At 34.4% G+C, this 24,348-nt stretch overlaps 2 protein-coding genes across 3 annotated transcripts in view; one reads left to right on the top strand and one right to left on the bottom strand.

The window, feature by feature from the left end:
- C8H1orf146 (chromosome 8 C1orf146 homolog) lies at positions 1 to 8,666 on the top strand. The gene is made up of 5 exons (XM_035332838.1): positions 1 to 69; positions 4,025 to 4,118; positions 5,181 to 5,349; positions 7,060 to 7,138; positions 8,523 to 8,666. The coding sequence occupies exons 1-5, from the start codon at positions 1 to 3 to the stop codon at positions 8,640 to 8,642; spliced, it is 531 nt and encodes a 176-aa protein (XP_035188729.1). The 3' UTR covers positions 8,643 to 8,666.
- GLMN (glomulin, FKBP associated protein) overlaps positions 8,614 to 24,348 on the bottom strand; it is a 21,303-nt gene continuing 5,568 nt past the window's right edge. Inside the window, exons 7-19 of one of the 2 annotated variants that reach the window (XM_035332826.1) lie at positions 23,797 to 23,896; positions 21,382 to 21,569; positions 20,858 to 20,911; positions 19,901 to 19,931; positions 19,445 to 19,534; positions 18,945 to 18,986; positions 18,787 to 18,860; positions 18,386 to 18,470; positions 16,499 to 16,608; positions 15,248 to 15,311; positions 11,368 to 11,491; positions 9,895 to 9,977; positions 8,614 to 8,674 (exon numbers count right to left, since the gene is read on the bottom strand). In XM_035332826.1, the coding sequence (XP_035188717.1) occupies positions 8,660 to 8,674; positions 9,895 to 9,977; positions 11,368 to 11,491; positions 15,248 to 15,311; positions 16,499 to 16,608; positions 18,386 to 18,470; positions 18,787 to 18,860; positions 18,945 to 18,986; positions 19,445 to 19,534; positions 19,901 to 19,931; positions 20,858 to 20,911; positions 21,382 to 21,569; positions 23,797 to 23,896 (1,060 nt within the window). In that variant the 3' untranslated portion in view covers positions 8,614 to 8,659. Of the gene's footprint in view, positions 9,762 to 9,894; positions 9,978 to 11,367; positions 11,492 to 15,247; positions 15,312 to 16,498; positions 16,609 to 18,385; positions 18,471 to 18,786; positions 18,861 to 18,944; positions 18,987 to 19,444; positions 19,535 to 19,900; positions 19,932 to 20,857; positions 20,912 to 21,381; positions 21,570 to 23,796; positions 23,897 to 24,348 lie in introns of both variants that reach the window. The other variant, XM_035332825.1, reaches the window with a different exon arrangement.

The raw sequence follows: 24,348 nt of genomic DNA on the forward strand, positions 1-24,348 counted from the left end.
ATGACAGAGAGTGGTGGGCAGGAACAGTCAAGATGGATAACGACTGTTATTATGAGTACGGGTCTGCAGGTATAAGACTATTTGTCAAGAGCAGCATGTGACTCACTAAGAAGCAGTGAAAGAAGTATTTTCTACATTATATACATGGAATTTTTTTTTTTCAGTATCAATTAATATACCTTTTAGATGATTAAGCAGCGTTATTTGAACATTATTTGAAGTTGCTTCTACCATATGTGAGAAATACTCTGTAGCCAATAACCCAGTGACTGTTCACTACATCCCCCCACCCTCTGGAGCCCCCCCAGCATGTATCTGACCAGGCTCCAACCACAAAATGAACTTTCATGAGCCCCCAGGATACCGGGTCTTCAGGATTCATCCACAAGTACTTTCTCATTCTGACCTCAAGTCTCTCACATGATTTATGTGTTGCGCATTATTATTATTCCAGTCAGGATCGGCAAGTGGGTATTTCTGCCCTGCTGGTATTACTCCTGGTTGTGGAGGATGAGCTCTTTCCCATTCTTGTATAGCAGCTCTCCTCCTGATCATTTCCATTTCTTCCCCTGTAAACAACATACTTAGTACAGACATCATTTCCCCCCAATAGTATAAGTGAGGCCCTAGGAACTGGTCTAATTGTTCAGCTAGCCTGATGGGGTCCTCAGTTACAGATTTCATCACCTTCTTAAAACCCCAACACCTCTCTGCCAGCAAGGAGAGGGGGAGTTAGTGTTAGTACTGTTAGTATCAGGGAAGGCAAAATTCTCAATATCTCTTATACCTTGTTCTAATTCTTACCAGAGCCTAGAGTGCGCTCTTCTCTAGAGACGGCATTAATTGCAATACCTGTCTCCCTTCCTGGAGCAACTGCTGCTGCCACCGGTGCAATATTAAGATTATAGGGAGCATGACTTGGCTCCTTCTCTGAAAAAGGAATCTTATTGTTTACATATAAATTTAAAGCCTGAATTTTCATCAGACTCGTATTTTGGCCAAAATACTGCTGTTTCCTTAATTGGTTCTTTTGTCCAGACTGATACACAATATTTAACCTTTTTTTTTCTTTTATCATCTCCTCTAATTTTGAGATTATTTTTCCTATTTTTTACCATACTTCAGGAAGAACTATCAGTAGGCACTCCCCCGGGGATATCTCCCTGCCCCCTGGAACTCCTATTTCCTATTTTTCCTAGCCCTCGTCAGTGTGCTGCTACAGAAATTTCCCTCCTGCAGGGTACCACACACTAACGTTCCGATTCTGGAAAATGGGGGTGTACTACCAAGCACTTCCCTGTGCAAGGGGTACCGTACACCAATGAGTTTACCAGATTCCCTGGTGTACTCCCTAGCTCTTCACCATGCAAGGGGTACAATACACCAAATTTCCCTAGACTCTTCATTTCTCGCCATTATCTCACGCTTCATCCATCTCCAGCCACGTCCCTTGCAGAGTTATGGAACTGCAGATCAGGACTCCACACTCGCTTCATACAAAAGTACGTCTCAATCACACGTCACACAGTCTCACCCGACCCCCAAGGCAGTACTTAATATTTCTTACCTTGGTCTGTGCACAGAGTTACTAGATCAATTCTTAAACCTGGAGTGCCTACCTTCTTCCCTTCCCCACTACTTCATGAATCCTGCCTCTTTATTCAGTCTTGTGCCCTCTGTCAGCTCTCCGCAGAACCGCCACCGTTGATGCACAGGATCACTGAAATCAGTGGGGCATGCCTTCCTGCTGCTGCAGCAGTGGGGCTCCCCAGCGGGTGACTGGATCCCGGATGAGCCCCCAAATTGTGAGAAACACTCTGTAGCCAATAACTTAGGCTCAGGCGAGGCTCTCAGTGAAGTAGTAATTTATTTGCGATTGCAATGGCAGGCATCCCACAAGCAGGAGCACACCTGCTAGTCACATAGTACAGTTTATATACTTTCTTTTTTGACGACCCTCCCCTGTCTCCACACTGACTGGGTAATCCAGGTTCACAACCTATCTGATGCTTCACAGGCAATACATGGCCTTCAGTTGCCAGCCTATTAAATTTAAAATTTCTTTTAACTTTTTTTACTGCTCGAAGTGGTAATGTTTCTTCACTCATCTGACTTGACACCGTGATCTTCACCTAATTGCTCTAAGGAGTCTGGTTATCTGCATTTTACAAGGCTGTCTATTAAGCTTTCTTATCACTGCAAGCATGTCTCAATACCACATTCCTTCCCTCTAAACAATGTAACTCTGCAAAAACAACATTTTTATTCCCACACATAGCACTGGTTGTTGTCATTTTTATTTTTCCCTACCTATGTATTTAGTATTCTAGCCACCTGCTATTCTGAGTTGTACTGTTTTAGGCCTGTTCTCCTGACTCATCAATTCTGCACTGTGTTGATGCTGCTTTCAATTAGTAGTATAAATAATTCTTCCTGGAATGTTTTTAATTGTCTGAATTTCTCCCTAAACACTTTATTTTTACCATACAGTATCAACAATGGATTAGATTATTACTCAGTAAGTGTGCAATTTAGTTTAAAATAGTCTTACAGATAGTGATGTGTATTTATAACTGTTAATATCAATTCCCCAGTAAAATGAAAGGGGCTGTCAAGGAGCTGATAATTAGTTCCTGCAGCTGAGGCCAATTTCATGCTAGCTTGAGAGAATTTAGAGGCTGAGGGCTTTGACTTATAATCAAGGATATTTTATGTTAGTTTGGCTCATGAGGTTATTGCTCTATCTTTGCTGTGCAAATAGGTGAATGCTTTTGAATTAATTCCTGAGTTGTTTCACTTTGAAGCCTATTTTTATTTATCTGCTTGCATTAGGAGGATAGCTGGTAAACTGTTCCAGTTTGGTAAAAGTTTCAAGAGCAACTTAATCCGTAACATGGTGAGAGGTATCAGAGTGTGCTGATTGCATCAGCTATACTGGTGTAACTTGTTCCTTATTCATGAGTCCTATTCAAAGACTCCCAGTGAGCAAAGATATGGAAATAGCTGAAGTACAGTTCTAAGATGGCTTTTCTTTTACAGAGGTATTGCTTTGTATCATTTTTGGTTACTTCTGCATTATGAGCTTCCTCCTATCTGTGCAGCTATCCTTTTCTTAAAGCTGTTGCTTATATTTGTACATTAAATATTTCACTTTCATCAGTGACTTAAAGTACAGAGTTTTTCCAGAATTGTAGTTATTTCTCATAAGTAGCTGTCACTGAGTGTTCCCATTCCATACCAATTCAAAGCATTAAATTTCTGGTTGCTGTCTCCTTCAGGGTACACTTGCCATCCTGACTGTGTTTTGTACTCTTTCATTAGGTCATGACACCTCCCTACATGGCAGGTTGGCTGTATTTTAAAAGGGTAACCTAAAAAACATGTTAGTTAAAAAGGATTCAGTGGTCTAATCTTTAAAAAGTGTGGGCTTAAACAGTTTATATATAATATACTGCATAAATGCTTTTTGTAGGCTAAAAGCTATATCCAAACCCACTCCATTCTGCAGATGATTATGTTGGATACTGCAGTGTTTTAGTTTGCTTGATTGGATTGCATACTGTCAAAAAGCTTTAATGAAAATCATCTCCCATACAGATTTTCTGAATTATCTTCCAAATGAAATGCTGATATCCATGAAAATAATGCAGTCTAATTAACTGGAGTCTTAGAAACACACGACTATATGTTCATAATTTCTGCAAATCTTCCTTTAGCATATCTTACAAAAATAGGCTGTAAAATGTTTGAGCTTCTTTATGTTTTATGCAACAGTTTCCTGTGGCAAACTGAATGTATGCATACAAAATTGCCGTTTAATGATTTCATATCTTTCAATACAAATATTCCACAATTTAATTAACTGAAAAATTTTAATTAATGCTTTACTACTTTTATTGCAAGTAGAATAAAATATTTTTAAATCAACGATGCTAAAGTTCCATCTAAAACCTTCAATGTTTTAAAAATCTTTGTATTTAATTTGTTGGCTGGAAACATAAAAATAATGTTACAATTTATTTAGAATCATGAAATCTCTACAGTTCTAGAGAGGCAACAACACCGAGTTCGATATTCAGAATCAGTGGAAATTGGATCTGTGATTTTTTCTCTTTCTGGTATGGTACTTTGTTTGTTTTTAAACTCCTAATCTCTAATGATGTACAGAGTCAGGCTCTGTTGAAGGCTGCAGTGAACTGAATAAAAGCTTCTGTGTTGGGGTGTCATGCAGTCGTGGAAGGAGCTGTGATATGGTAGCACTAAGTGAGAGGATGGAATGTTTCCATTGATCTCTACATTGGATTTGGTGATCATCAGCTGGACTGTTTTGTATATTTTTATTATAACTGAGTAAACTTGTTGAGTGCCATTTAAACCTAAGATAGCCATCGAGATTTTTCGTATACACGGCTGTAAATGTAAGAGTGAACTGAGATCTTTGGCTTTAATTATTCCAGTTGAGTTTGCAGACCTGGTGGTAACAAGGGAGTTAACGAGAGTATTTGTTGATTGAACAGGTTTGATTAGGAAATCACTGAAACCGCAAACATGAAACACTTATCCATCCTTTTTAGAGCAGTGGATGCTTTAGACAGGTAGACAAGATCTTTAGTCTAAAGCTTCCCTGAACTATAAAGATTAAAGGCATAGATTAGTCCAGTCTTTTGTATCTTCTTGTTAAACCTCCTACATTTACAACATAACTTTCCCTTTCAGAATAACTTAGTTGATGGGGTTATAATTTCATTTTTCATGGCAGACATTTTAGCTTAATCTTAAGATAAAGTGTGTTTGTTTATCTTATTTAGAAATAAGATTTGCTAAGCTCTTCAATCTGTCTTTGCATTTGTCCTAAATATATTCCATATTAGCGATTTCTTGTTCCCGAAGCATTTGCCTGCAAAGGTATGCAGATGTCTATACTTTGAGTGGACTGAATGCTTTTTTGATGTTATGGTAGAAAATAACCTCTGATTATTTTGTAGTTTTATCTTAAAATTACTAGCCAAATCTCATGATTGCATTTCACCAACAAGATGTGTGAATTCATTCACACATTTTGTTCTATTGACTTTTAAACTAATACTTGAATAACAATTCTGCTTCCTGATCAGGGTATTCATAGTGAGAAGGCTTAATCACATTTCCATGACACATATTTATATTAACTTCTTCAATAGGTGTTGCATTTATACTGGCAGACACTCAAGACATGGTTATGAGAGGAGAAGAACAGTTTTTAGAAAGAATTCAGAAATTCATAAACATACATCGGAATAGTTTTTTGGTTTTGTCAGCTGCTCTTCATGGACCACAAGAATGGAATATAATGTTTAGGATTCAGAGAAGGTATGATTGCAATATCAAACTAAGCTTTTTATTGCTAGGAAGAAATGAAATAACTGTTTACTCAGCAGTCCTAAATTCAGATGAATTTTATTTTCCCCAGGCAAAAAAAAAGTTTATTAATGGAAAATGAAAAAAATGCTGAGTGAGTCAATCTGACATGTCATAGTTAACAAAAAGGGATCTTCCTCAAAACAGCAAATAACCTTCCTTTCAATCACTTTATGGCTATGTAATCCCTTTTCAAGTTTCTCTCTCGCGCTGGAAAATTAGGCAATTTTCATAAACCTTTTTTTTTTTTTTTTTTTTTTTTTTAGTTCTGTCAGGATCTTTTCATGGTTATTTTCAAAACAGAACATGTACGTTTTCTACATGTGAAAAGGCTTTATTGTAAAGTACATATTCCTTACCAGGTTTTAAAATCTGCTCACTTTGAACAGTGTCTATTATGCACAGCTAAACAATGGAAATAATGTTATTCTACATTAGGAGTATAAAACTGGACATTAAAACCGGTGTATTTAAAATATTATCTGTGATTCTAATGAAGCCTGAAAACTTACATGTTTCAGTATGCACCTGCTGAGAACAGTTATCAGATTCTGTTCCATATGTTTAATCAAAACTATTTTCAGGCAGGTACAGTAGTCTTAAATGCAGTTGATTTTCACTCTTGACATCAAATAAGTGATTATTCTAATGGAGTCTTTGATCTTTACTTCCTTGAAACTAGCACCACGTTCATTAAATCCAGGGCACATTGCCAAAATTCTGATGAGTAGCAGAGTGTATGGGATGAAATTTAGGAAATCCATTATCCTTGTATAAAAATTCCATACATTTTCATGAGAGCTCTTAAAAGCTCTGCCACCATTCAGCAAGAACATATTATTCAGCTGATGGCTGTGCTAATTCTCAATCTACTTTTGTGCCTATAGTCAACTGATCTGGAAGTGTGTCGATCACTAACAAACGTGATGTTTTGAAAATACATTCCCTTTGGCAAGTCAGTAATTTTATTAAAATAAAAAAATAGTTTTATCATTTCAGGCCACACCAAATTGATAGTGACAATTATATTTTAGATACTTATATTTTTAGATTAAATTATACTTTCTACAACAGAAAATGACAGCAATGCTAACTTTATTGTCACTGTTACAACATACTTAGGATAAAAGCCTAAAGAGAGAAGCTTTGTGCTTGCCTAAGCTTTGATACCTCTCTTCCATGACTGCCTTGAATGACAATTGGTGGTAGTTATTTTAATCTTCAGATTCCATTCTCAAGCATGAATGCATATGAATAACTTTATTTATAGAGAGAGAATGAATTTCAGGTTAAATTACTGGAATAAGGTTAAATTAATTGGTCCAAGTTTTTATGTGAAATTCTTAGAATTATCTCTCAATCTTAATCACATCTAATTCATGTACGGATTGCTATATTTAGATAGCACACTACAAAGATATAGTTCAGGTTCTAAATTTTTTTTAGCAGCTGAACAAATGGTATAGAAATGGGACAGATAGGTATACAAAGAGCATGAATTCTGTTGCTGTTAAAGATAAAAGCAATCTTCATCTAAAAATAAAAGCAACTTGTGGTGCAGACATAGAAGTTGTTCAGATTGTGTGGGAGTGATTTCTGAGTTTTATGGCATAACAATTCAAGTGCATGCAGAAAGTAACCTAAATTTATTTTGATGTGCAGATTCCTGGGCAGCAATTTACGTATAATACCAGTTCATAATACTGCTGAAATGGTTAAGTTAATGCTAACCATAGCTAAGGTAAGTCTAGTTACATATACTTAAAATTATTATCTCCTCAGAACTTCAAGTACTTCAGAAGTATATTAACCAGGAAAAGTAAAATAAATAAATAAATTAGAAAATAATTAATTTTCCTTACTGGAACTTTGTGTCATATTGACCACAATCCATGTAATAAACTTGAGGTAAAACTGTTGCTCAGTTCTTTAACCAAATGTTTAAACTACTGTTAAAGCTTAAAAGCTTCTAATAGTATGTATGAAAACAAATGAGTTACTTAAGAGCTAATTCAGCTCTTACTTTCCACAGTTACGTTAGGGTATCTTGATTTCATCAATGAGATCTAAGTATGTAATGGCTTCTTAAAGTAAAATAGCTATCTGAAAACTCTGGTTACCTGTAGATTTTTAAATGATGCACGTAATAATGGTGTTTCTATAGCTTAACAAGTGTAATTTATCTGTAACAGCAACATATCCTGTACACATACACGTTGTTAAAGTATGTTCACTAATCTGCTTTTAAAAACATTTTTTCCACAAGAATTCTAACTTGCACACTAACTATAACAATACTAGCAGCAGCTCATGTACCAAAAATTAAAAAAGTAGGTTAGATAGCATGTTAGAAATCAAATATGAATTTGTTTTATGCTTTCCTGAAGTTATCTAAAAATACTAAGTATTAACCTGTTTAGAGTATTCATCACTTTAAGTGTGTAACCTACATCTCATTTATTGTATGTGAAGAGTTGTTAAACACTTATTACAAGGTTGAACGTTGTACTTTTCTTACTTTTTGTGGACTCTATTGTGGTGTCATCCACATGAAGCATTAACTTAAAAGCTTTTAAGATTACTGTTGATCCTATAAACTTGAATGTGCTTTTCTGCTTGTTCAGAATGAATATTCAAGATTTCAACAGGACAGCCCTGTAAGAAGTGACATAGTACATACAACAAACTGTAGTGATATAGTACGTACTACAAGTTGCCATTACATTATTTCTTGCTAATGCAGTACAGAGCCAATTTAATGACCTCTTACATGAGAGTCCCTAATTGTCATGGGGCCTAAAAAATATTTTTTTGTTGTTTTAGCATAGGCCAAGGGAACAGTACCATCCAACTAATCCTGAGCTATCACACCAACTCCTCTTGAAATACTATCCAGATAATCAGAAGCAATGCTGATGTAACCAGTTACTTTAGGACTGGTCTTGCAGCTAAAGGAATACATCCAATCACCTCTGTGTACATTATTTCTAAATATTTACTTCAAAAAACGTGATTAAAATTTCATTATGATAAATACATTTGTACTATTTGAAAAATAAGATATTGAACATTTGTTTATGTAAAAAGAATTGTCACCTACTTGTAATATTTTTCTTTCTTTTAAGATGACTTCCAAGCCGTGTATAGATGATATTCATTACAAAATGGCAATGACAAAAGCCCACATAATGGAAAACAGTCCAGTTTGGAAGATGCTTCAGAAATACCAATTGCATTGTAATTAATAAACTGGTGTTTTTATTCATAAATATAGCAGCTACATTTTGAACAAAATATAGAATGTTCTTAAAATATACCATTACATTTAAAAGACTGTATATACAACTTACGCATTTGGAACAAAAAACTGTATTAAAATACCATACAGTGAAAAATAGCATACATTATACCCAATGTATGTTCTAACAACAAATTAAAAATGTAGTTTAACTGCACTAATAGAAAAACCATCCTGATATTTGATTCAATTCTGAACTTATACATTCATCTTTTCATAATAACTTCCCAAAATATATAATGTATCTTAACGAAAACTTTATCGTTAGAAACAACAATGATAAAACAATTCCAAAATACATTTTCCTGTGCATAAATAGTTGTGTATGAAGCCTTACAGAGTACATTTTTAAACACCAGTTATCTGTTCTGTTACTAAGTTCTAACATCTTATTTGGCTCAAGGTTGATGTGTTTTTCTTTAAACCTTGTTTAGTTTGCCATAGTCTATTATCTATAGCTTCCAGTTCAGTTTGTAAACATAGAAGTTTGTTTGTCAAAAAGTGCTAATAAAAATAGCTACTGCTTAAACAGTGCTTTTTAATTCACGTCTCTCCAAGTTAATTTATAAAAATCTTCATAATTCAGAACACCAGTCAGCAACTATTACCTGAAGTATTTTGAAAATGAACAGAACAAGAAATGCGCAATCATAGCTCCCTTAACACAGCATAACAACAACAACACCTTGTAGACAGACGTACTTTCTAAACTTTGGGAAAAGCAATAAATTCTGAAAAGGAGTACTTTAATAGGCCATCTCTGTGAATCACAGATAAAAATAGCTGAACTCTTTTTAATAAAAAAAAAAGCAACAAGACAAAAGAGCAGGATTTACAATTTTTCTAGAGGCTACTCTACACTACTCTTCTTTAAAGGTTGGTAGCCTCCTTTTCAACTAAAGTCTAATAGCATCCTTCTTGCAAGATAATTTTGACTAATTCAAGTATTTCAGTTGACCTAAATGTTTTCATCCATTACAGCTTTTACTTTCACTTCAATGAGTTCTTCTACTCGAGCTAGAACACTTTCTATTAAATCAAATGTGAAGAGAGCTGACTGCAAAACCTGAAATGACAGAAGAGTTTTATGTTATTTTTATTAGAACAATGATTTTCTTATCTACTGTACATCTCCATTTGTCTCTAGATTGAAAAGTATTCAATACTTCTGAACAGCTTGGTAAGAACTGCCAACTCACCTGAAGCTGCATTTCAGTAGTCATGGCAGGCATCTTTTCCTCACTGACAGTTAGAGAACAAACTGTGTTAGAATTATTTGCCACTGTAGAAGAAAAGTACAGAGATCAAGTTGCTGTTCCACATAACTTTTAGAATATTAACATATATATATATATATAAGCATTTATAGGCAACAGTTGTTAAAAGCAGAAACCTAAAAACTGACAAAACACTGAGGAGAAAAGGTACTGAACTTTAAGAAGACAGGTTGAGCTGGATGCTCTCTGCACTTACTATATGATGTATGACTACATTACTAAACAGGTAATATCTGTAACTTGAAACAATTTTATATAGCTAAAATTCTCCTTAAAAGGTAAAAAATATATATATACAGAATCTGGTCATTTTTTGGATACATTTTTAATACTTTCATATCCAGAGATAGCGGGAGATCCTTGAGCTTCAAGCAACAAATCCAGACGTGAAATATTTAATTAAGAAAAGGATTCAGGTGTCTGTTTCTGACAGACTACTTACCACTGATAAAACTACAAGGACAGTTTGAAAACTAAGAGGAAAATTCCAACATTCAAACCACGTACTTGAAATTTAGTGTAATGCTTACAAAGATTATACACTGGAGAGAAAGACTAAACCATTTATTTTTTATGAGTTAGATGTTCTCTTCTGAACTCAGATCTCTTTGCTAGAGAAACGTAAGAGACAAAAATGAATTAGCAAGCTTCTTCTCTAAAAGAAAGGTTCCCTTTAGAAAGATATCCACAGGGTACCTTCAGAAAAAATCCCCTCACTCTGCCTTGTACTTGTATACTTTATAACAAAACAAGAGGATAACACTAGGGGCAAAAGACTATACTGACATTTCTGGCAGCAGAAGCAATTTCCTTGGGCTCTCTTAATTATACTAGAGACCACAAAGGAACAGAGGATCTGACATACACAGAGATGGCCTAAAGCAGCTATAGCTCTCATTTCCTGTGGGATGTATCTGCTTAACCCTGAGCAGAATCTGATTCTGTGTGTCAGATTAAAAAAAAATAAATCAGTGTAATCCTTCAGGCTTTAAGAGGGTACCTATTTGCTGTGTGAATTATTTCTTCTCTTATTAGCCTCCCCACACCTAGTATGAAACCTAAGGGCTACATATTCACATAGGGAATTAGATGCTCCTGTCTAACCTTAAAATCAAAAGTATAAATGCAGAACAAGGTTTGAATGTCTTCAAGTGACATTTCTGTCAGGATTCCATAAGGTTTACAAATGTGATGAGAGAGAAACAAGTTCAGATTTTTCTGACTAATCATGAGAAGTATTAATATCACATATAGCAACTCTTGAATTACTATTTGAAACCTGGAATAGCATGAACAGTTAAATAAAAATGTAATCTATACATCATTCACCAATTCTTTGTTTCCAAAGGATTTCCAAAGGTTCTGAATATGAACAAAGCTAAGAAAACAACTAACCTCTTCTGTTTTCTCTCTTATTCTTTATTTCTGCCTCATAGTGTGCTTTTGACATACTGAGTCCTACATGCAGTGGTTTTAAAAAATTTTTCTCAATCTTAGCAAGTGTGGTCCATACACCAGTCTATTCAAAAAGAAAAGAACAGAGAAGATTGTACATTATTTTTAATGAAGCATCACAATGCTAAGTTTTCAAGCAGAAATTTTGACTAGTCTTTGTAACATACACTGCTGTGCTGGAAAGAAAAAAAAAAAAGAAAATTTAGACTTAACCACTTATTCTTAAGGAATAATAGCATGGTGACAGCTATTTAAGCTCCTTTCTTTTTACTCTCCTGCATTTTCAAAATTATTTTTTGAAAATTAGAGGATGAAGAAGTCAAGAAAAGGGGCAAATGCAGTATGTAGAAGAATAACTAGAGCAATGGAAATGCACATTTTCAACTCATTCTTGTAAATAAAGCTGAAAGGAGCTTTATATGTTGTTACAGTGGCAAAATAGCACAAATATTTGAATTAACATTCCTAAATCACCATTGTATTGAGATGACAAATGTAAGCTGTGGTAAATGTCATGCTCCTCACATATAAGGTTCTTGTCTATATTGCAATTAGTTTAAGAAGCTTTGGAGGAGTGTTACTGGATATGCTGCTACTTCAGCCTTTGTATTCTGAACTGTCACGGTGAATTATACTCTGCCAGTATGTAGGAACTATATGTACTTACTTTTAAGGTCTTTTTATCTATTGTTTTTAGAACATGTTCCATATATGCACCATGTTCCAATCTAACTTAAAACATATACAAAAAAATTAGATATTTGCTTACTGCAGAATCAAATTTTGCTTTAAGCTGTACCAGTGTTGCTACTATACATATACAACCACACTGATAAGACTTCAGACTTGTTACTGGTTCTGCTGCGCTGATAACTCCGAATTTGCCGGCAAGTAATACCGCTCCCTCAGGCTTTACAATCTAGTTACATAGTTTTTCCTTGTTAACTTCACTATATATATATATATATACACATAAACATTTTTATATGAAGTGTGTATATATATAAAACCACAATAGGCATTCAGCATTCTACTACTGTTAAGATTTTAATGAAATCCCTAGTGAAATCACAAAAAATACTATATCGTGACACTCTGTATTCATTTATGCCTTTAGGCGCAGTAGCTGAAGTGACACACAAACCTCCTCCCCAGTTTGGGCTGGGTGAAAGGAGTATATAAATGGTATTCATGAAGCAAGGGATATGATGAAAAGATGCTCAAAAGCAAGGCTGTTCAAAGTTAGATGCCATGAGAGGAAAACTACACTGCTTTGGCACCTTCTAAGCTTGTAGTTACAGAACTTCTGTAGAAATGTAGAAAAAGCATATAAAGCAGCCTTTGTGTCTGTAGATACAGGAGCTATTTATATGACTCCTTTCCTCAGGCAGTATCATCAAAGGGCAGGATAAAGATGAAAAAAAAAAATAAGAATTCTTGATGTTAAATGGCATTGTTGATTACGGGGGATAATTCACCAAATTTGAATGCTAAGTGACACAAAGTTAACTGATCAAACAAGAAGACTAGTAATAACTTCCACATGAATGGTGCTGAAATGAAAAAATAACTTTTCAGAAAAATCTCATTTTTATACTTCATTAGTGAAAGTGCTTGTTATGCAGCAATCAAAACATCCAAACTGACATGAAAGGAAGCATTTTCTTTGTGTCCCAGTTGTGCTGTATGAAGGGAGACGGGGGAGGGTGGAAGTCAAGAAGTGGCAGCATTTAGATTTATTTTAGGGAAAACTTCAGAAGCCGTGATGTTATTTCCTCCTCAAACTGTAACGACGTTCTTTATGGCAGACACTAGACATAAATGTTACAGCAATTGCGTGCTACTATATATAGATTTTTAATAATAATAATAGAGGAACTTTTTTTTTCTTACAAAGCTATGCATTTACATGAAATAGAGTAGGCCATAATGAGTACTTAAATTGAAATTACACCATAAATCTGAGAAACAGTCTATCAATGCCAACTAATTAAATAATAAATTAGAAATGCACCAATTGAAAGCTATTTTTACAATTCGTTTTCATAACTGTTTTAGTAATCACTACCCATCATGATATTATTATTCTATTTAAATAACATCATTAGGCACTTAAGAAGCTGGTATTCATAGAACCCACAAGTGCTCTAAAAGTGGATCAGATTTTTTTTCTGTATTTTAAAAGCAGAAAAAGAGATGCCAAAGTCAATTACTCCAAACCATAAAGAAAGTAGAGGAACTGGGTGATAAACAACAAAATATCTTAGTATACTTATCTGCTGGTTGGAATATTTGTCTGGCCATGATAGTGCTTACTGAAGGCAGGAAAGGATTTACAGTACTTTAAAACTGAAAAGTAATTTATCTTTACACTACCACTAATTTTAAGAAGTATTTTAACAGGAAATCAAAATGTTTAGTACTAAGGGGATAGGTGATATGCTGCAAGATATAGCAGATAAAAGCCTACTGAATTGCATAAGTTAGAGGAACATTGGAAAATAATGATTTGAAAGGAGTCAAGAGAAGTTGCAATTATTATTAGAGTAAGTAGTCATTTGGTAACAGAATGTAATCAGAAAACTAAACCCATATAATTACACTGGCTCTTCAATGCTGTAGTGACACAATGAAAGTCAGAGCACTTACAAATCATCTGCAGGAATATAAAGTCTGAATATCAACCCAGCTGTGAAAATTAAAACAAAATTTCTGACTACCCAGTCCCTCATCTGCAGATGAACAGGAGTGACTACGCACACAAGACCCAGATCCATCCTAATATACTACCTTGAAAAGCCACACAGCACTTGAATAACAAACAGTTAGCACTGATTTACCACTGACAGATATCGCTGACTGCTTCAGACAGAAAAGAGCTAAATGAAACAGAGAAGAAAGATGCAGGTATTACAAAGTAATAAAATCCCAGTTAAAAGCGAAGCAGCATAACATTATATGGATATGCATTTATACTGCAAAGTATATACAGAGTTTTCCTAAATATCTACATTCAAACATCCACACACAGAAGAAATGAAGGTAAAAAGATATAGGTATAATAAATATATAGGTAAACTGTACCGGTGGGCAGTTTAGCCTGGCAAGTTGCCTTTCTGCATCAAACAGGCTATATCTGATAAAGCAATGGAACAGAAACCTGGACAGGCCTATCAATTCCTTTCATTACTTCAGAAGATGGATCTCACAGACAAAACCTTTTTCTATGTTAATACCCAGAGAAGATATTAATATGTACCTATCGTGCGTAAATACAGAATACGTCTTTGCACAAGTAAAAACTATTTAAATGTGATTATTAAATATTTTCTGAGAAATCTTAATGCTAATAACTTTAAGCATGTTGCACAAAGATATTTTACCTAAAATGAATAAATGGGATCTTTTGAATTGCAAAGGCTTGTAAAGAAATCCATTATTAAGATATTCACTTGGGGGGCTTATCAGTGAATAAATAATCAAGACTAATGTCTTTTTTTTTTTTTTTTTTTTTTTTGGGAATACTTGATAGGGATGTTATTTTATGGTGACATACTCTAAAATTATGGACAGTGACCAGAACTCATTAGGCAGAGTAAAAGGGTTAGCTTGTTTATGGTAACAGTTAAATATAAATGCAACCAAATTTCATCAGGATAAAATAACACATCATGCATCTCTAAATACAGCCAAGTAAAATATCACTTCTGGGTTGCTGACCATTTTGGAGAAAAATGCAAAAACCATGGTTTTGACTTGAGGAAACTCTCAGTCCTCTGCTAATCAGAAATCAATCCGTTTCAAATCAGTTACTACTTACTTGGGTGTCACTTTCACAATCCTTAATGACTAAGTATCTCAGAAGATTTAGTGATGCCATAATCCTGTGAATGAGAAACACTACTGATCATTTAAAGTGCAGATATTTATTACAGGGGTGATAACTTAAATTGCCTATTAACTAGGCATCCTAAAAATATCCCTTCGTATAAAATGAAACCACTTCTCTGTTGAGTAATATAGCTTAATCAAGAGCACCAGTGCGCAGTGACTCCCCTGTTACAACAGAAGCTGACGCTTTACAAGTAAGATTAAAACCAGCAGCAGATTAGACAAGGTCAGTGATTGCGAGGAAAAGAGTTTTCTGAAGGGAGAGAACTATATTACAGAATTTCTAATATATATCACCAGTGAGATCCGCAGTTGATTTGAAACTCGTCTAGCAGTTTTCTTTTTTTACTGTATTGATTTTTTTACTTTTGTATGCTTTTTAAATGTGTATTTTGCTTTTGTTTTACTCTACTTTTCTTTTAGCAAAAAAAAAATATTTATTGCTTTTTCCAGATAAGCTGTAGCACTGTCTCCAAGTACAGATTTTACATCTGGGTTTTTACACAGTTGTGTGTCCATCTGGACATCATCATCCTGGGGATTTACAAGCTCAATTTTTATTCATCACATAGGAAGAGACTTGTCCTGTACAGGAGATTTTCAGAGACATTTCCAATTATTTTTATATTATTTATTTAATGCAAGTATTGTTGAGATACCTCTGTATCTGAGCGGAAACTCATGACATACAGGGCTCCCAGCAGCAACCTGTGCAAGAGCCTTGACAAGGCTGTGTGCTGTAAGTTACATCAGATCATTATTATACCCTTGTATCTTGTAAGGCAACACACCACATTTTTTCTGTTCTGCCAATTGCTGAAGTTATTCTTCTGTTTCCGCAGAAAAATGACAAACCACACATTCCTGAAGGAATAATGCTTTACCAATTAGCTCTGTAGTCTGACCTAAGGCCTTATATTCTTGAGGAATGCAGGAAGAATTCATTCCTTATTGTTAACACCAATATAATAGCACTGTAACATTATTCTATGCACAGTTAGTTAAAATGATGTTTTAAATAAATTATCATTTGCACCCCTGTTTCAAAAAAAATCTAAAATACATTGATTTTGTCACTTCATTGTGTAATAAGGTAGCTTGACTTTTTTTTTAAGCAATTAAAAACAAACAAACAAACAAACAAAAACGAGAAAAGCCTCTAATTGTAACTACAACTCACCTATCTGAGTTTTGGAGAAGATCTGTCTCAGCGCCTTCAGGAAGGAAAAGCACTAAATCTAGAAGGGAGATCAGGTAATGTCCTGTAAACCAGACGTTGTCGTGTGCCTTCTGAAAAATGATACAGAAAGTTTATCTGAGTAAAAAATTTAAATCTTAAATAAAGATAAATAAATCTTAAGTAATTTAACATAAATAATATAATAGCAAAGGGTCTAAAAGGGAAGACATATGAGGAGCAGCTGAGGTCACTCAGTTTCTTCAGCCCAGAGCAGAGGAGGATGAGGGGGGGTCTCATGGCGACCTGCAGCTTCTTCACGAGGGGAGAAGAGAGGCAGGAGCTCTGCTCTCTGGGGACAGCAATAGGACCCGAGGGAATGGCATGGAGCAGGGACAGGGGAGGGTCAGGCTGGGTGTTAGGGAAAGGCTCTTCACTGAGAGTGGTTGGACACTGCAACAGGCTCCCCAGGGAAGCACCAAGCCTGGTGGAGTTCAAGAAGTATTTGGACTTCGCCCTCAGAAATACGTTTTTTTTGGGTGGTCCTGTGTGGAGCCAGGAGCTGGACTCAATGATCCTTGTGGGTCCCTTCCAACTCAGGGTATTCTATGATTAACAAGAATAATTTGGGGAAAACAGATAGCTAATAGATACACAAATCAAATGCTGGAGGAAATATTTTCTAATTACTACATGTGATCAAAGTATATAAGTTAGTCTTTTCATAATCCTCTCTGTCTGTATATTAGATGAGACAAGAGGGTTACCTGTCAGTGTTAAGTTAGATCAGATGATAAACCTAAAAAGACAAAGACTACGTGGGCAGTAAAAATGTTATCCACTTATTTTATGATGTCTATAGCAGAATTCTTTGCAACAAAAATAGAATATTCAAATCCATATGATAAAATTCTAAAAGTATGAGACTTTTAGACAGCTTGCTCTACATCGAAGTTCTGAATTGACAGAATTCTGAAGCTGTATAGTCAACAAATTCAGTAGTAAAGAATTTTCAGAATGTATTTTCCCTATTCAATTTTAGTGCAAGCTTCTTTTGGGAGAATTTTCATAGTATTAATTTCTTCACCCCCTGACGATTCCATATACAGGACAGACTATAACCTAATAAATACTAATTCACTGTTCTCTAACAGAGTTGTACCCTTAGTACTATATTATAATCGTGTTACACTTCATAAACGCTAGCATGAAATATGTGCAAGTTTACTATGTTGTTCTATTTGACAAAATGAAGACCTTGAAGATGAAATCTGCTTTGAAAAAGGCCTTAAGAAGTTGAAAGGGGAAGAAACAGGAAAAGAAAAAAAGAAAGAAAGAAAAAAAAAAAGATAATCATTTATTTATTAAGTTTTCCTGGTATAAATTATTATGAAATATGAGATTTAAATGGTTTTGATCTGGCTCAACCCTTTCTGATGAATATAACATTTGTGAAGCACTCATAATGCTGACTGTCATAATAAAACCCAAGAGAAAAATCAATAGTCTAGACTGTAGTATTTGAATTATATTCAGGAAATGCGAGAATAAAAAAAAAAATACGAAGCAGTTCCCCCTTAAGGACTATGTTTTACAAGCACAGAGAAGGTAGTAATAACCTGTAATATACTGTAAAATTGTGTAATTAAAACTGCACATATGTAAAATTATAATGTAAAAATACATACACAGAAAAAAGCCAAATCAGTATTTTTAATTATTTCCTAATCTTATGTTTCTTTTCAATGTTGTATTGAAACAATCTTATGTTTCTTTTCAATTTTTGTATTTTTTGTTTTTGTTTTAAATGCATCGCTCAAATTTTAAGTTATACATATTTGCTCAACATCTGAGATGACAATTTGTTTTTTTTAAAGGCAATAGGCTTACCGTTAATGATAAGTGAATCTGATCTTTTATTTTTTGAATAACGTATCCCTCTACACCACTGTGGTTGCTTGTCTTCAGTAAACACCTTCAAACAAAAATAAAGATATTATTATTTAAAAGCTGCCTATAGAGTTAGCTCAAGACTTGGATGATATTATGGCCTTATTCACTACGTGGTACTTCCTCCTCAGAAAAAGAAAATATCCAGCCTTTAAACACTGGCTTACATAAGACAGATTATTTTATGAAAGGCAACTGAAATTCATTATTTATCCACAATTTAACATAGTGAAACTATTGTGGCTTACCAGATAGATAAAAATGATTTCTGACTAAGTTTCTAAGCAATTAAGTTGCAACAAGGCTTATATTACACAATCTACACTCATTTGAATGCATACCTGAATAATGTGTACTTTCCTTCTGCATCAAATTTGTCTATGAACAACTGCAACACATTTAAACTCTTCTTTCTCTAAAAATAATAATAAAAAATTATCTGATAATTTTCTAATTAAAAAAAAATCACATAATTCATTTTGTGTGTTTTATTGCATACCAGATGCTCTATGGGACAAAGGGTCATAACTTTCACCAGATCCTGCAGTTGGACAAAAAAAAACATAAATTGTAATTACATGCAGATTATTAGACTACCTCACACTGAATAAAATCTATTCAGGGTAGTAACAAACAAACCAAACAAATGACCAAAAACAACAACAAAAAACCTCAGCCCACTAACAACTGTGTCCAAATAAGAATGCGATCAAGCAACACACTTCCAAGGAAACAGCAAAAATTAGCAAGAGCTCTTTCAGCTAAGATCAGTGCCCAGCTGCCTCGGTGGCATGTACATACACTTAGTGTATTTTAGTTGTCACAGTAACTTCATGCTGCTGCACATAGAAGACAATTCTATATAGCATGACACTACAGGTTTCAATTTGACAACACAATTCTATAGAGGTTCAGTAATATATTCCCTCTCAAACACATAGAAAACTGCTAGGTATAATTTATAATCAACTACAGAGACTTCTGTACATTGCTTATTACCTGAGGCACGTTAATAAAATCTCTGAATTCTAAATACTGATGGAGAAGGCTATTATCTTCCATCCTCAATATACAACTCTCAAACAGATCCTGTGGGTGAGAAAAAAAAAAGAGGCAAACAAATAAACAAAAACCAACTACCAACACCTTGCACATACACAAGACATTAATTTATTTTTCACATTTCATGGCTACAACCGCCTTTACCATAAATGCTCTTTTGCATATCCAAAGCTCCTAGGAGCTACAAATTTAAGTGGTAATGGTAATTTAAAGGTATATGCATGTGTGTAACGTTCAATAAATTTAAACGTTTGTAAGACTGAAGAAAATATTATCTGAACTATTATTTGTACACCTTTCTAAGAAAGGGAAGCTGAAGTTTTACTGTTTCTCAAATCAGAAAGAGTAAGCATTATAATAATGAAAATTTGATTAAACGAAAAATAAACTTACAAGTCCTTTAGATAACACAGATTCTTCTGTTCTAGAAAGAAAAAGACATTAAAATTGTTGTAAATTAAAGAGATGCTGCTGAAGTTTCAGATGAAATTGTAGAACAAATGTCAAAAAGAAACTTGGCCCTCAAAAATTTTCATTCTGCTTTCCAAATAAGATACCTTCATAACTCCTCTCAAAGATTTTCAGAATATATTGACTGATAAAGAGTTGCAAACTGGACTCTTCTCTTTAGGGTCAACTTTTTCGCCCTCTCAATTATCTGTAAATGCTCAAAGGCAGTAGCTCATATCCCACAGGTATTAATCAACAAATAAAATGAAGTTTCACAGATGATTTCACATGCATAATCCTGCAAGCCAAAGAAAAACATGACAAATCCTAAGAATTGTCTTGGCCTTGGAAGAGGCCAAGAAATTTTGTCTAAAATTTTACCACAAAGTGATAAGCAGTGATAATGAGAAACTTCCCTTCTACAGCAATGGTAGAAATTGTTAGGTCAACACTGCTTCTTATGGAAGACAAAATAAACACAATATGCTGAAAGTCTGGTTTCCTCTAGAAAGCATAACTTCTAATTAGATTGTGTATCATACCAGAATACATTCAAATAAGTACTATCATTATAGTCTCTGTTAGTAGTAAACTGTTACAGAGTTACAAATAAATATACATTCTAAATATTCTTCATGGGTATAAATGGCCTTAATGTTGCATTTTCAGAATAAAGTTTCTAAAAACAATAAATGAATGCTTTAGGCAACTTTTTATAACTCTTAGAAAAAGAGAACGCTATCTTATCATGGAGCTTGCCATTTTAACCTTGAGCTTTAAAAACCTCCTCCGAATTTATTTGTTTTTCATTTATATGAATTACTATAAAAGATCAGAAATAAACCATAGGACAAACACCTGACACACATTATCTAGAAATCCTAATATCACATAACCTACCTTTTCAGCAGCACTTCAATATGTGTCATATTGCATTGCAGGAGGTATGATGGACTAGAAGAGAAAGTTAGGTTTATATTAAACTGCATAAAGACATACATTGTTACAGTTAATGTATTTGGCTGGTTTAGTCTCTTTTGAAAAATCTACAAAATTATCTTTACAAAATGTATAATTTTGAAATAGACACAAAGCAATAAATCAAATTTCTGTTCATAATTTGCAGTTGACATCTGCCTATAAATTTATAATTGAAATTTTAATATACGTTCATTTTCAGAACGAGACAAATCCTATCAGTTTCTTTAAAAGGTCAGCTCATCTACAATTAAGCAGCAATAAAGTAATCTGAAAGACTGAAGTATGTTCTTAAGCTACATAAATGATAAATGTTAGCAAAAAATAAATACTAGGGAAAACCACAGCTTTCATTAAAACTATTCAAAATAAAATGTTTTCTTCTGCTCAGAAACAAACTTCAAATTACAAACTTACAGTACGTCCTCACTAAGAATAGCTCTTACCTAAATACCATTGGAAAGCAATTGATACCGAAATGCTGAACAAACATCAGATATGACAGACATGCCGAAGAATCTGCAGAATTCTTTTGCTCTATGTCCTCAAACTCCTGATTCTCCCAGTATGATCTTCTGCCTTTATGATGTAAAAATACGAGTGGTATCAATTCTCTTATACCCTGCAAAATATCCTAAACAAGAAAGTTAGATTTCATTCAGCTGCCTTTAGAAAACTGCATACCAAATACTTTTAAAAGCTTAAGTTGTATTTGCAGTAAAATCTCTTATGAGGCAATGTATAAGTTACTAGAAATATTTTGTGAATATTTAAGATACATACATACACAAAAAAGCCTTCCAGGAAAAATAACTGTTGTCAGAAGAATGTTACTAAGATAGCAAAGTCAAGCACTCAAAAGTTAGCAAAAGACAAAATTAAAGTCACCCTGCAAAACCCAATTTGGCTCCCTTATCCACAAGAGCTATGAATGATAGCTTCATAATCACATTATGCCAGAGGACCCGTGTGTTTTTCACTGAACATTCACTTAGTATTCTGCGTTTTGATCACTGGTCTTACGCAATGCAATGTTTATCTGCTAAAGGCAAGCCCTGTTTTAAAGTTAGAATCATTTTGTATGGCCTTTCTTTCCAGCAATTCACAACACAATGACACCTGAGTACTTTACAAATATTAAGTGTTTTTTCCACACATTTTTGTAATTCTTACTGTACGGATTATGAAGAAGCAGAGAGATCAGGGTTAACTCATTCTTCCAGGGTTGTCCAAACCAAACATCCAGGATCTGACGTTTTAGAGAATCAGGATTATACAAAACATCATATAATCAAAGTATGTCATTACTGATCTTAGCTGCAGCTCTCACTACGCAATTCCACAAACGTCAGAATTAAATTTCTTGAGAAAATGAAGCAAAGGTCATTCATAATTAGTGTAATAAACATGGTTTCAGTCTGTGCCCAATAGGACAGGTAGGGATAAAAGACCATTTTTCAGAGTAGAGTTCAACTACCTTAACCATTAGATGATCTTCTGGTAATCCCTGCCTCTATCACTGCACATCTTAAAAGTTCTACAGTAAAAGAAGCAAAGATCTCACACACGGATTCTCTTGCATTGCACAACCCTGACTGATCCCCATAGCAGTTCTATCCTATGGTGACCGAGACTTGCTGTGGAAAAAAGTTGATGTGATCACAATAGAAAACTCAGTTATGGTGGAAAACAACCAGAAGTTTTGCTAACAGCTTAGCGTGCTTCACTTTACAATCTTAATAAAATTTTGCGTGCATTAATTTTTATTTTTAAAAACAAATTGGAGAAGAAACAATTGTATCACATGGCAACTTCCAGACTTGCTTTGTGTGCATGCAAACAAATACATATATTTATACATGCTTTCCTCATCCCAGCTGGCTCCCAGTCTTTTGAGATCTATCATACCTTCTCATGCCCTTCCCTCCCCACAAAATGACAACCTGACCCCGTCTCTCCACTTTTCCAGGACTAGTTACTCCCCATATAAAAAGCTGCCTCTTTTCTAACTCCCTGGTTTGTAGTTCACAACCAGTTTCAGCCTTCTTCCTCAGGTAGTTGTATTTCCTCAGTTCCTCAGCCCGCTTCACCCCTCCTACTCTACCTTTTCTAAAACTTCCATTTCCCTCCATGCGTTCTTCAATTTTTTTCTCTTCTGTATTTGACTTGTGAGTTTTCCTCCTCTAACCAAAGATAACAAGGTAGAATAAATTCCAAAGCTCAAACTTCATGTCAACTCCATGAAGTAATAGAGTTAAGATGAGAAACAAGTGTATCCATAGCTATTGAAACAACTTAATCCTGCTCTAATAAAACACAGATGCTATGCAAAACATTCAAAACCAGAGTAACAGCATTGGTAGCATGGAGTGGGCATGTTCACACTGAATTTCCAGCTACAGCATCAGCAGCAGTCAAGGATCCACTTACATTTCTTAACAGGCAGCTGGCACTGCACTTTAGGCACAGTAGAGATTTCTCTGTGTGCAAAACTTGCATTAATACTTGGATTTTTACCTTCATCTAATACTGCAACAAAAATAATCTTTTAGATATTTCAAAAGCTTAAAAATAATACATCACTAAGAAAAAGAATCGGTTACAACAAAGTAGCAACTGCTGATTCAGAGAACAGTCCAAACTGGCTTATCAAGGAGCAAAACTGTGTCTGCAAGATTTATAACTTCTAAGGATGGAACCTTTAACTATTCTAAACCTTTATCTACCTGCATTATCTTACAGGACCTGGTAAGCCATCACACCAACAACAGAAGCAAAATGAGCTCCACAACTAATTATTGGGAATTCTGAACCATAACACTGCTTTTGCAAACACTGTAATTCATTTTGACTACACTTACTATAATTTCAGTTGCAAAATGCCTGAAGGGATGTTCTTCAATGCCTTCAAGCTGTTCAAGCTGAGCAGTCAATAATGGGAATTTCAGGCTTTTCATACAGCTGAAATAAGACGCAGTGAAATATAAAATCACCAATACGGTCACAAATAGAGACTATACTAATGTCATTAATGACCAACAGCAAAGTCTACACTCATATTAGCTGCTGCTATTCCCAATATTCCAAGAATGAAAACAAGAATGTCTCTCAGAGAAGCATTCCTTAGAATTAGCCTCCAAAATATGATTATCCTCAGTTTTACCTTTGAGCAGAAGCACAGGGCCACCAAATTAGCTCTGTATCACAGAGACTAACATTTCATTACCATTTCCTTGTACTAAAAAAATGATTTTTGCCTTTCTTCTCTCACTTCATAAAAATGTAAAGGATTATTTATTTTTTTCATTTTTGAAATACAGCGTTGGTTTATATGCTGACAGCATTATAAAAACACTAATAAGATTATTTATTTACTGCCTATGCAATAAATGCCTACTGTTCATTTTGTTACT

The sequence above is a fragment of the Oxyura jamaicensis genome, chromosome 8, assembly GCF_011077185.1.
Source record: "Oxyura jamaicensis isolate SHBP4307 breed ruddy duck chromosome 8, BPBGC_Ojam_1.0, whole genome shotgun sequence".
NCBI classification, from domain to species: domain Eukaryota; kingdom Metazoa; phylum Chordata; class Aves; order Anseriformes; family Anatidae; genus Oxyura; species Oxyura jamaicensis.